Source organism: Stigmatopora nigra, chromosome 2 (genome assembly GCF_051989575.1).
Source record: "Stigmatopora nigra isolate UIUO_SnigA chromosome 2, RoL_Snig_1.1, whole genome shotgun sequence".
Lineage (NCBI taxonomy): Eukaryota > Metazoa > Chordata > Actinopteri > Syngnathiformes > Syngnathidae > Stigmatopora > Stigmatopora nigra.
In genome coordinates, this window is record NC_135509.1 from 2906874 (window position 1) to 2919990 (window position 13117).

The window sequence follows — 13117 nt, forward strand, 5'->3', positions numbered from 1 at the left end:
TATCTGATCTGTCCGTCAACCATCTCTTGATCCAGACCAGTTGGGAAGTTGGCCCCCCGTTTGATTGACGGCTCCGCTGGCTAACACAAACCAGAGCGCCGTTGGGCAGCTGATTGAATCCACCAAATGATTGGCAGTTGTCTGGACCCGCCATCCTTCAACTAGTCCTGGTGTGAACCCGAAAAGCACCACCCTCAGTCCTCCCCCCTTGTTTAGGTTGACATTAGCCTGGCAGCCGGGTGGCGTCTAGATCTTGATATGTTTGCTTCACCTCTGCTCTGAAGAGATTGAAGCCCAGCCAGCCATTTGTAATTAAAAGTGCATGAAGGCGGTTCTTTTCTCTCTGAAATGGAATCCGCTCGATGGCTCGGTTCGACATCCTCTGGGGACTCTTCCCCAACTTTCATTTCATCCCGGGAGGATGTTTATTTATCGTATCCTGGCTAGAGTTGGATCTGAGATCACTTTGTCAGAACCAGGTTGAGAGACTCTTGGGTATTCATTGGGGTAGTGATTTTTGGGATCGTTTTGTAAGACTAAATCAACACCAGACAACCATTGTATCTCCAACCAGGACATTTTGACCATACAAAATAGCCATTACATCCACTTTGATTGCCTTAACGGTCCCAAAATCTGTGTTTACTTCCAAACTGGACGACATTTATGTTTTTTTCTTCCCCCAATCGTCTTGCTGCCTTGGAGAAGAGCCTCCATTTCTATCAGGAGTTGACAGACAGCCCCCCCAATCCCAACCCCAACCTCAACAAAAGCCTCGGCATCGTAGCGGGCAGAAGCCATTCCCCGCTTCAAAGGCTTCTCAAATTGAGGTCTGGAAAGGTTGCAATGGAGACCCGTCAAGCTAAAATTTCACTGGGCTAAAAATCTCCACCTTCCAATACTAATACCCAGCTTTTCTTGTTAGAGGTTCTGTGCAGCCCACACGGTATCTTGGCAAGGGGTGGAGCTCTAGCTATTGTCTGTCTGACTCGCACCCCCTTCGCACTTACACTTCGACTCACAATATTTCACTCTTTCAAGCCACATTCGTGCTTGGATTCGTCTTTTTATTACACGCTACTGGTCTTATGCTTAGTTTTTGTATTCATTTTCATTAGTTTTTCTTTTTGAGTGCCAGTCTTGTGATAAAATAAATCAAAAGTAGGTTACGCATACATTGCATTTCTTGTATCCAACACTAATGATGTAGTAGTTGTTTGTTGTTAAAAAATCTTCACTTTTTATGCAGTCTAATCTGATTTTGTGTTAAAAATGAATAGACTGTAAATCTGTGCTTGTTAGTTTTGCTAAAGTCGCTTCAACTCATCTTAATTCAATGTTATTTATACAGCTTGATAAAAGTAATAGCCCAAATTTGCTCATTGTCTTAGTTCATTTCAACTTGTCATGTCGGAACCCCAACAAATAAAGCGAAAAATCGTCTTTAACTTTTTCAGAAATCATTTAACATTGACACTGGTTCTATTTCTGACATTTTCTCCGGTTTGATATGCCACCCCACACGTGTTTTGCTCCCTGTCATGTTCCCTAAATTCTCATCCAGCCAAAAGATGAGACAGTCGCTGTTGCGTCAAAGCGATCCCTAACAAGCTGTCAACTCGTATTTCATAAAGCACGCATCAGCACTCGCCAACTTGGCATCCGACCGGACAGATTGGACACTTCTTGTTTAAACATTATACCATTTTGGGATTGTTTTGGTAGTTCTTGTTAGACTAAATGATGCTAGGTGGAGTTAAATTGTATAATGTCAACTACCAGTTACTGTTTTTGTTGGAAAGGGTAAGTTGGGTTGAAGATATGATATTATATGGAAAATGAAATGATATTTTCCAATTTTAAAAAGCTGTAATTTGAATATATGGTCTTTTAAGACTTTCCCATTTTTTAAATTCAAAACAATTGCACAAATGCCTATCAAAAGCCATGTTTTTCATCGCAAAGTGCCCAAATTATAATCAATTCAATAGTGATATTGCAAAACCCTTCCCTCTTGTGGTTGAGACAATAAATGTGACAATGGATCCATGTGACAAGGAACCCTGTTCTCCCCAAGATTGTTTTTAAATAACTGCTACTGTCTTCTAATTGTTTGAACCATTCTTTTTTGTCTTGCAGTTCAATACAATGGAGGAAAGTGGATTAGAAGCAAGTTAATCTAGAAAATCAAGTTCAACGGTGTCCTATTAAGATCTGCAGTTCTTTCTTTCGCCCTAAGAGGGCAGGCTAAAGTGATGAAGACATGAGTGTGTGGAAATGTTTGAATGAATAAACCAGCGTCAATCAAGGCAAAGAGTGCAACAAAGCCGAGCTTCAGCAACACTTTGGACAATTTCACGTTTTGCACGCCAACTTTGAGAAGCAGACGCGCAACTTTGCACAAGTTGGAGGAGCGTGTCACTTTGGATGCGAGTGCATTTGATGGGAGGGGGGCGTGGACGGTGGAGGAGCTGCAGCGTGTAGTCGACTTGCATTTTCAGTTTCATCGTGGACTGAGTGACGTACGTGCACGCTAGAGGAAAACACGCCAAGATCGGGAGCCTTTGCACCGAAGAGATCTTTGTTTCCTTCTTCGACGAAAGGGATTTTTTGACTCCTCACTTAAATCGGTCACCTGAGCGTCCTTTTTGGAAATATATCCCATTTTCCGTGGACATTTGTACTCCAAAGTGAGGATCTATCTCGTGTCAACATTGGCAGGTGTTGACTACACACGCAATTCAGAGGACTACTACTATTTCCCCCTTTTTTGGCACGGAAATGTTTAAAAAACGCATCACTTGTACTGTATTGACTGACTGAAAAAATCTCATGATGCGTTCACGGCGCCGGTTGGGAAAGTGAGCTCCACTTTTGTCCGCTCTCCTCCCCTTGGAAAAACATGACAAGCACCGGACCTGTCATCGTGTTCGAGTGGCTCAAGACCCTACAGCTACCCCAGTACGTAGAAGCATTCGTGGATAATGGCTATGACGATCTGGAGGTTTGCAAACAGATTGGCGATCCAGACCTGGACGCCATCGGGGTGTATGTCGCGCACCACCGGCGCAAGATCCACGATGCGGTGCGGAGGCTGAAGGAGGACGCTAAGGAGGCGGCGAGTGGGCTCTACTTTACCCTGGAGCCCATGCCGCCCTCCGCTGATGTGTACACTGGACACATGGTGGACCAGTACGAGTCCAAACTGCGCGCGTCCAAGTCTTGGACAGAACCGATGCGCGCACTAGACTATATGGACACGCACAAGAACCGGACCCTTGGCAACAATAATAACAGCAGGAGGGAGCTGGTCAGCTACCCTAAGCTCAAACTCAAAATCATGATACGGGATAAACTCATCAGGGATGGAATCAACCTGGCCAGGACGCCCTACTCCAATAAGGTAGGACCATTTCCCCCAGTTAATATACCAGTACATCCCAATTTCATCAGTACCTCAATTGGCAATGATTGAAAGTGAATGTAATTTATAAATATCATCAAATTTAGTATACTGGGCAGGGATTTTTATTATTATGTGTTCCAATATATACAATATAGGAAATCTGCCATGAGCATCCCAATGTAAATATTTCCGAGGATGATGCTTAAGCACCCCCAACCTTCCCAAAAACACCATTATGGCCAATATTAATGTGTTGTAGTGATAAATTGATATAGTTGACTTGGCTATATATTTCACTATCAACAAAGGGAATGTATAGAATCGTAAGTGGGTATTAAAACAAAATATACATATATAAATGACAGGTTTTGGTATACACATGAAATAATTTTAAACTGAGATGCATGGGATTGATTTTTTTCCATCAAAATGTAGGGAAATTAGTTATTAAATCGTAATAATTTAGGTTTTCAGATCATTAGGGATTATGGATACTCTAATATAGATTCTAAGACTGTTTGAATCACTCTATAATAGATCAAATGTAGCATTAAATATAAATCAATAGAGTTTACTACTGACCGATATACTATAACGATATACTTTGAATTCTGCGGTGTAACTGTTGAGTTTTTGCGTGTCCTCAAATGGCCTCCAAAGCAAATAATATAGTGCAAGGAAATGTCAGCGTTTTGAAATGCCGTCGCACTTGACCGGCGAGTGGCTGTCACTATGATTGATAGAAAAGATCAATACGTGGAATGGCTTTTCATTTTACCTGTGAATTGCTTAGGAATAGAAAGGGGTGGAGCTTAACTACACTTGTCCCCTTTAAAACTTGGATTTTTGTCATTAGGGATTAAAGGACTGACAGGTTTAACCATGTTGATAGTATGTTTTTAATTGAAAATCCATAGTTGTGAGCATTACTAGTATTACTTGGAAAGTTGACTTTCATTTGTCTTTTAGCTCTGTAGTTTTTTATTGCTTGATTTATAACCAAACCTGACAAAATCTGCATTAACAGTCCCCACCCTAAAGCATGTAGTTTTACAGCATTTTTAACAGCTAAAAGTGTCGACTCATGCGGCATTTTTTTAAGGGAATCAGTAACCACGTGGTGTCAACATTGCTCAAGGCCTTCCATGCCAAACTGGAGCTATTTTTGTTGATTTATGTCAAGCCGTGTTGCATCTCAATCCTGTTGCTTTCCGGTCATTTCACAAAATTGGAAGAAAAATCTGCCCAGACATCATTTTTCCAAAGGATGTCAACATAGAAGTGGCGTTTTTGTGTGTTCTAATGACCTGAAGTTGCCCTCTTCAACGTCCTTTTGATGAAGTTCTTTACTGTGGCCGACCGAGGACGTGGCTCTGTCGACACGTCGAGTCTGGCGGGTGTCTCTTTGTCAAGTAGCCGTGGTCTAAATGACATTCCATCTTCTGGTTACCTGGGTTACCCTCTAGCCTTTCCATCCTGTACTTCCCATCTGTCAGCCGTCAGCTTTGTTCACTCTCTTCTCAACTCAAAAGCTCAGACGTTCCTCTACGCCACACTTTTTTTGGCGAGTAGTCGCCACTCCTTTTCCCGTGGAGTGACAACAATGCTTTTAATGCCAACCGAGATGTGGTTTGACAAGATTTTTGTCTGGCTAGTGGGATTAGAATAAACCAGTCATATTCATTGTGACAGCATTTTAATTCAAAAGTTGCATGCTTCATATGTTTCTGCCACTTTGAATGAATCCTACAGAGATTGGGGATTTGTGTCAAGGCTTATCTGTTGAACCGAGGCCGACACAAACGAGGCCTCCATTTTTTTTTTGGAGGCCACATTCATTTAGAGCCAAAGCTCTGCCACTGGGGGCCTCTTGGGAGGTCAAGGTTTTCGAATTGGCTCCAACTCTGTGCATTTTTTCTCTCTCTTTCCCCCAAGTCTGAAAGATAGAGCCATGAGCAGCTGATGGAGCCCTGACCAACTGGTTTCTGATTGGTCTCCAGATAAAATGAGACCCCCCACCCCCTCTAGCCTTTTCACAGAGTAGACTCTAAGGAGAGGGGGCAATTACAGGACACATAGTCCGTCACAAGGGACGCCCTTTGTATAGCGCAACCACATCTCCACTTCTTTACTCCTTTTGCAACTCGTCTTTGTCCGCTTAAAAAAAAAACAGGCTCTGTTTATACCTTGCGAGGAAAGCCATTACCAAACAATTCACCCAAAGAGCTCAGATGGGCTGAAATAAATAGCCGTGATCGTTTTTAAAGGCCGTAGAGAGCACTTGTCTGTGAACAAGGACAAATTCTTATAGCGTAAATAAACACTTGGACGTTTGGAAATCTGTCATTGGAGAGCAATGTTGAAGTGCTAAATGTTGTCTGTTTTGAGACAGATTGAAGTCTATTTCTGTCTTTTCGTAACATCATATTTGTTTGGTATAAAAGCAAGGACTGACAATGTATGACAGGAGTAGTAGAATTGTCAAATTATGGGGTTTTGTTCACTAATTTGTAGTCAATAGTGTTTTTAAGTTTGAGTCTTATCATCCCAATCAAAGTAGCCTACTAGAATAACAGTGTGATGACCTCCAATGGTTTTCAGTGAATCTATTCAACATTGAACCCCAACCACAACTGTTTCCAGCTCTCGATTGTACAATTTCAGGGCGGTTCTTAAGAATAGTTGATGAGAGCTTAGCACATCTGTCTCACAGGTTCTGCATTTAAATTTTCGCTCAAGGAATATCTAGTCTTGCGTTTAAGACCATGACTGAAATCTGACAGACTTGTAACAAATCAGTTTGAAGACCGTTAGGAGCCAAACCAGATGAAAAAAACCAAACTTCTATATTTTTCTTACTGTTTTGTCCAATGATTTAACAACAGTAAACGCATCAAACCAAAATTAATTCATTGTGTTCTAACCCAGACCAAAAAAAGCCAACTATGGACTTTCCTGTTTTGAAAATGCCCCTTTTAGACTAGATCAGGACCTTCCAAATTTGTCTTGAACAAACACGGTCTCAGCACTAGATATATCTACTCATTGGCGATGACACCCAGATAGGTTTATACCCGTAAAGCCATCATTGTTAGCACCGTGTCTAAGGGGGGAAACGGACGGCAAACATCAGGAGCGTCTCCATTGTTTGCACAAAGGCTGATGGAGCCGCCTGTCTTTTCACCGCGTTGCCTGTTTTGCATACTCAATTTCCGTCCATTCAAATAGACAGTAACGCCAAGTGTCCAGCATTGTATCCAGGCCTAAAAAAAAGGATATAAAGTGCTTGTAAATAAAATAGCAAAGGGCACCTTGTCGTTTATTGTACAGAACCAAGTTTGGCTGATAAGGTGGTGATGGAGAATGGTTGCCGGGTGGCCTTTTTCTGACCCACAGGCGTAATGTTGATGTCATGCGCCTGCTGCTGCACATACATCGTAAGAAAAAGCAGCCTTTGAATCCACTGCCAAAGCCGTGTTGAAAAAAGGAAGCTTGCACTTGTCAGGTTTAGTTTCTGACAACCACGAGTTCTCTTTATGTACAGATGGTGTATGACAAGGCTTCATTCATATGGTCCATTGATGTAGTATGCATTTCAGCACAATAGTTGGTCATGTTTTCTGTGAAATATGATAGGAATTTCAACAAATACTATTGAGTGATTGTAGTTGTTTTTCCTTGATGTCAACATTGACTATTTTTTCCGTTTTTTGAGGCTTTTTAAGAAGAATAATGACAAACCCAATAATTCTGTCCCTAATAATATAGCTCCTGGATTATATGGAATACCGCAAAGTGGCAGGTCATGTTTAAAAGAAGTATATATGTACTCATTTGAGGGGCTCTGCTTTAAACAACCCATGTTTAGGGCCTCTTAAAAGCTTTTTGTGAGGCTCCAACCAAAATGTTAGCCATGTTAAGAGCTTTGTCGAAGTGCAGAGGTCTGATGGCTATCATAGTGAACTTTGAACTCGAACCTTATGGTTAAGGCTTGACCGTGGTATATCTGTAGAGTCTACATGAAATTGTACAGAAGTCAAAACAGAGTTTTTAACGGGGTTAAATGGAGGTTCTGTTTTTTTTTGCATGCACTTTCACAGTTTGTTTTCCGCCTGAAGAACGTTTTGCATCTCTGGAGAGTTTGTGAGAATGTGGGAAGAACTGGAATATAGTGCGTTTGCAGCTGGATTAGTCCACTCGACGCAAAAAAATGGGGGTTTCACATGATCAGGTGACTCCAGGGTTGGCGGACATGTGAATCCGGTTAGTGGGGGATGACATTTCACAGGCCTCAAGTTGACAATTCGCTTTGCTTTCTCCTATTTCAGTCATAGACATGATAACATCGGTGGGAATGCGGTTGTATGTGAGGAGAGCTGTAAAAATGTCACTGTGAGGCATAAATGCATTATGGTCAGTTCCCTATGTATTCTACATGTTGGGTTTTATTGTATTTTCTGAGGTTTGGTGTAGTTAAAACCTTATTTTGAAGGATTTTGTATTGGTTTCTTTGAATTTGGTGGGACAAGTTAGTTGATTTTTACAAATAGCCTGTTTAAGAAAGCTGATAGTGAATTGTACCTGGGAAAAGTAGCAAGTTAAATCACTCACAGATTGCACAGACTGCAAACCAGTTTTGTTTTCATCGTTGTATGTGTGGGCGGATCTTGTTGACTCAGCATGCTTTCAAAGTTTGTTAACTCAGTTCCTCGCAAATGTCTTGTTTTGTGAATTAGAAAAATCATTTAAATCAGTAAAAAATACCACTCATATATATATCCTGTTCTTGCTAAAAGCAGAAAAACTCTTCTCCTTCCTGATAATGTCATCAGACCATTAGAAAAAAACGCTTTGGGCCAACAACGTTTAAAAAAAAAAGTAGTTTGCAGAGCTATTCAATTTTCCGCAGATTGCGGAGGAACACGTCCTGATCGCATACAATCATGACAGATGCATTATCAGAGCTATTCTGGTCCAAAACCTGGAGACAGTCTGTCTACAAAACCACATTGTGCGTGTGTTTAACATAAATGGCCCCCCTTAAAACCAAAAACAAACTAATGTACAGCACGCAAATTTAGATGATCAATGACCTTCTTGTCTTGGCAATGGTTCCCCCCCCCCAAACTCATAACATTTGTTTTCTATGGCACTTGGAAGATTTGTACGTGAATCTCTGGTAACTGCATCTACTTTTTGGTTCATCAACCACAAACCCCAACGGAAAGCGCTTTACCAGAAACAATGTTTACCCCTAAAAAAATAGCATCACTTTATTGGCATGTTAATACATTGGTGTCATTGGGCTAAAGTTTCCATTTGTGAGCAATAAGTAACTACAAAATGTACCTTTTTTGTCTTTTATTGTATTGCAGTTAAATCTAAATAGGATATATCCCAATAGAAGTAACCAGAAATTATTGTGCTTTATTTTATTTTAGAGTCTGAGTGGTAGTGTTAGAAATGAATGACCAATCTTTTTGAAGGGCTCAAATGGATTGGACGTCTATAGCTGAGTTTATTATGTCAATAATTTGTTTTTCATAATAGATAAGATGATTTTTTTAATGCAAAATGATAGAAAAATATAATGTTTTTAGTATTCTTGCAGATTCAGAAAACAATACAATTTTAATACCATTAAAAATGCTACTTGATTGGCAATATGTTATACTATCTTACTATTCTTAATATTGGGGTGCACCAATAGTTTTTATTTAAGGATGTAATTAAGTCATAGTGGAATCCGAATTAAGTTGAATACAAGAAAAAAAATTAACTAACCTAGCGGCCCGCCACTCTTCTAAAGCATTGAAAATAACTACTGAATAATTAATGAGGAATAACCTCTGTTGGTGACCTTGTTTAATGTCCCAAGTATTGGAAAATTGCCAAAAATCCCCCCCCAAAATTCTCCAAACTGCAAACTCAGTAGCGAATCAACACATCAGTGCAAGGCTTTGAGTCGCTAGCGTTCAGAGAGACGTGCTCATTATTCTGATTACTCCGGAGAATTATCTTTTATAAATAGGAACTGATTTTCTTTTTTTTAAGCTTAATTCACTATGCGCTGATTCCAGGAGGGGTCTCACGACCTCAAGTCTGGTCATAATTGCTTCAGAGTCCCAGAAAAGTATCTGAGGAACTGCAACCCACCGCAGGTGTTTGGATCAAACTGTCGCCATGGAAACTGTAGCATATTTCAACAACAACAACCGGTTTGTTGGGTTGCTTTTAAAAATATGGGATGATTAGACTGGCATGTGCTTTTTTTTTTTCCTCCGTTGGGGCTCAATGGCATTTTTTCGATTAGCAGAGGTTAAGCCGCAATCCTGGTCCAAAGTTTTATCGCATTTTTGAGGGCTCAGACCAAGGATTTGAACCTTGAGCCCACAAATATTTCAGTAAGTGGGCTAATGATGTAGTATGTCTTCATTTGATTGGGAATTGTAGCTGGGAAAAGTCTATTATAGTCTAATAATGGACATCCTTTTTTAGTAATGGTTCACTTTGTATGGCAATAACCTCTCTGATTAAAAATATTAGGACAAAACGATGAATGGCAGTTGGACTAAATTTGACGTAATACTTGAAATTTACATGTGACCTGATGTTTCCGGAGCTTTTTCTCAGGCTTTACATATGCAAATTCTCAACACTTGTAAGCTTTCCTTTTATAAGTGGAACTTTGGCCTTCTTAAAAAAAAAGGGAAAACCACTGATGGAGCACATTTGAGGTATTTCCTTCTTAAATGGTCGTTTCCAGACTGCCTTCCCAACTGGATGAAGTAATCCTCTTTTTCCATGGGGAAAAGATGCTGACACTGTTCCTCGATATGCAAAATCTGTAAATCATAAGAAGTCCAAACTAGAAATTTTGATAGCATCGAAAAACTAAATAATAATAATATATATACACGTTCAATTATATTCATGAGAGAGAGAGTTTAATATCTAAGTACTGTTTAATATCTAAGTACTGTTAAATATCTAAGAGAGAGTTTAATATCTAAGAGAGAGTTTAATATCTAAGAGAGAGTTTAATATCTAAGTACTGTTTAATATCTAAGCACTGTTTAATATCTATGTTCCGTTTAATATCTAAGTACCGTTTAATATCTAAGTACCGTTTAATATCCAAGTACTGTTTAATATCCAAGTACTGGTTAATATCTAAGTACTGTTTAATATCTAAGTACCGTTTGATATCTAAGTACTGTTTAATATCCAAGTACAGTTTAATATCCAAGTACAGTTTAATATCTAAGTACTGTTTAATATCTAAGTAGAGTTTAATATCTAAAGTACTGTTTAATATCCAAGTACTGTTTAATATCCAAGTACTGTTTAATATCATAGTACATTTGACCGGCAAGAATGCCTATAACTTTGTCGAAATATTATAATAAGGCAACCAACGAGATAGCCCAGGACATCCACGATTTCCGTGCGAGAGATCCCGACAGAGCGTAAGAATAATTACAGTCTGCAAAGCGCTGTCAGCTGGCTGCAAGGCTCGCCGGCACTCAACACCTCCTCCCTTAAGCCTAATTGGCCACGCTCCAAAGTATGAAGGCGGGGCCTCGCTGAGAGCTTTGATCCGGCGGACCACACCGGTGTCGGCGTGGCTACACTATCGCTTTTACCGTTGACGTTCTTGGCGGGGAGATTAAGTTGTGCGGAACCTGCTGAGTGTCTGCTCGCCTTGTCTACCCGGCCCCGGCACCCCCCACCCCTCTAACTCTGCATACCTGGACGTGAACTCTAATTATAACGCAGTTACCACATTCCAACAACACGCCTTTGCACAGTGAAGCGGCTCACTTCACGTGCAATTTCTGTTCTTCGGAGACGCATAAATTCTGTGCAAAACCGCCATTCGCTCTATAAACTCTGGCAATTAGTTTCTTCCGTTGTTGGCATTTAACGATCAAGTCTCTGGCTAGGCAATAGAAGGAGAATGTTTGACAGTCATTTTTGTTTAACAGTAACTTTAAGCCTTTTGGATTTAGAATATTTTCTTAACGCAAAGAGTTTCCGATGAACTTGATCTACCAGTCAAGTTTACATACATTTCCCGATGTCCAGATAGAAATGCCATTTTTTTGGCAATTTAAATGAACAGTAGTTCCTCCTCCATTACTCTAGTTACAAAACTAAAGACATATTTCCATCTTTTGTTTAGGCCCACTCCAAACCGCACAATTATGCTAACCCAAGTACTATCGTTCCACCAAGACGATCCACTGCCAGGGTCAAACACGCCATTAGCCAATCCACCTCGACACCCTCTACAGGAAGGGCTAAAGTTCATCACTCTAATTGCCGCTTTTTGACCCTGCTGTGCGCTACACTTAATTGTTCCATTCATTAGACGTTAATTGCTTCATGCGCTGACAGAAGAGCCGCGGACTAAAAAAACAAAACACTGAATACGAGATCTGGAACAACAGCGGGGGGGTTTGGAGTCCCGCGGCTTCTGCCAAGACCCGTCTGGTCAAGCTACACTATTATTAAGCTCTTACGAACTTGGACATGCTGTGTAGTGCCGGTTCTAGAAGACCCGGCCCAAGGAGATGGCGAGAAGATGACTCCCTGTGGCTATAGATAGATTCTATTCTTTCCAATTTCCATCTAAGGTCATGATCTTTATTGGCCAAGATCGTTTTCTCTCCATCAAGTGGAAGGAACCCGCAATTGTCATGTCAGCAGACGTTCTAGTGCCAAACCAGGACTTGTTGACTTGAATAGAAGCTCATCATTTGGATCTGTGAAAGGGGCGGAAAAAATGGCTGTTGGGTTACCGCTATTTGCGATGCACTGCTGTTTCTTTTAAGACTTTCGTGCTTCCATTCAGGCATGTGTTGGCTTGCTTGCTTGGCAACATTTAATGACAAATTAGGGCTTTAGTTTCGGATAGACAGTCGACTGTAATTGATGGCGTGTCGTTGCCATTTTTCAACGTTTGTGCATGACCTGATGTGACATGGGCTTATAAAAGTACTGTTGTGAGGGGAAAAAAAAAGCTTTGAGGAGATTATGACTCAGTCTGATTGGGGGAAACGTTTGAACAATAGTTTGTGAGTGATGAATATGAACATTTGTTGTAAGGGATTGTAATTTTGGACATCATAGCGACTGATTGGAACTGCCACTAATTCAATGAATTCATTTTTTTTTATTAAACTGAAGTGACTATCTTGATAGTTAATGAATTGTCTAGACAAATTGACGTCAAAATAGGCTTACAGTTAACTAGCAACCCTGGTAGGCTTTTGCAAGTATTTTACATTAAAAAAATAAGTATGGAGAAGCTATTTTTCTTAATTGACTTAAAAAATGCATGTTTACACTAAATCAAAATATTTATATCTTTTAGTTTAATTTTTCAGATCTTTTTCCCATTTTCTCTTTTTTTAAATTAAAAATACAATACACACTCCTTTATTCATAATTTTTTTAAACATGTTTAACATTTAATACATCATTTTAAACCATTTAAAAAACAAAAATCTAATTTCTGTACTAAATTTGTCTTTGAAAATTCTTTACAGCAAAAAAAAACCCAAAAAAAATAACCACCATGTCCATCCATATAATTTACCATAGACAACTCGGTGACCAATCAGCCCGGATCGGTCGCCAACCTCTCCCAGTTCCAATGCATTGGTTTTTCTATAGCAGTAAATGAGCTCATGGAAAATTTCCCTC

General features: G+C 40.0%; 1 protein-coding gene across 5 annotated transcripts in view; it reads left to right on the top strand.

The window, feature by feature from the left end:
* Window positions 1–2143: 2143 nt before the first annotated feature.
* sash1a (SAM and SH3 domain containing 1a) overlaps window positions 2144–13117 on the top strand; it is a 95299-nt gene continuing 84325 nt past the window's right edge. For all 5 annotated transcript variants that reach the window (XM_077742150.1, XM_077742142.1, XM_077742159.1 and 2 more), the window contains exon 1: window positions 2144–3403. In XM_077742150.1, the coding sequence (XP_077598276.1) occupies window positions 2903–3403 (501 nt within the window). In that variant the 5' untranslated portion in view covers window positions 2144–2902. The remainder of the gene's footprint in view (window positions 3404–13117) is intronic.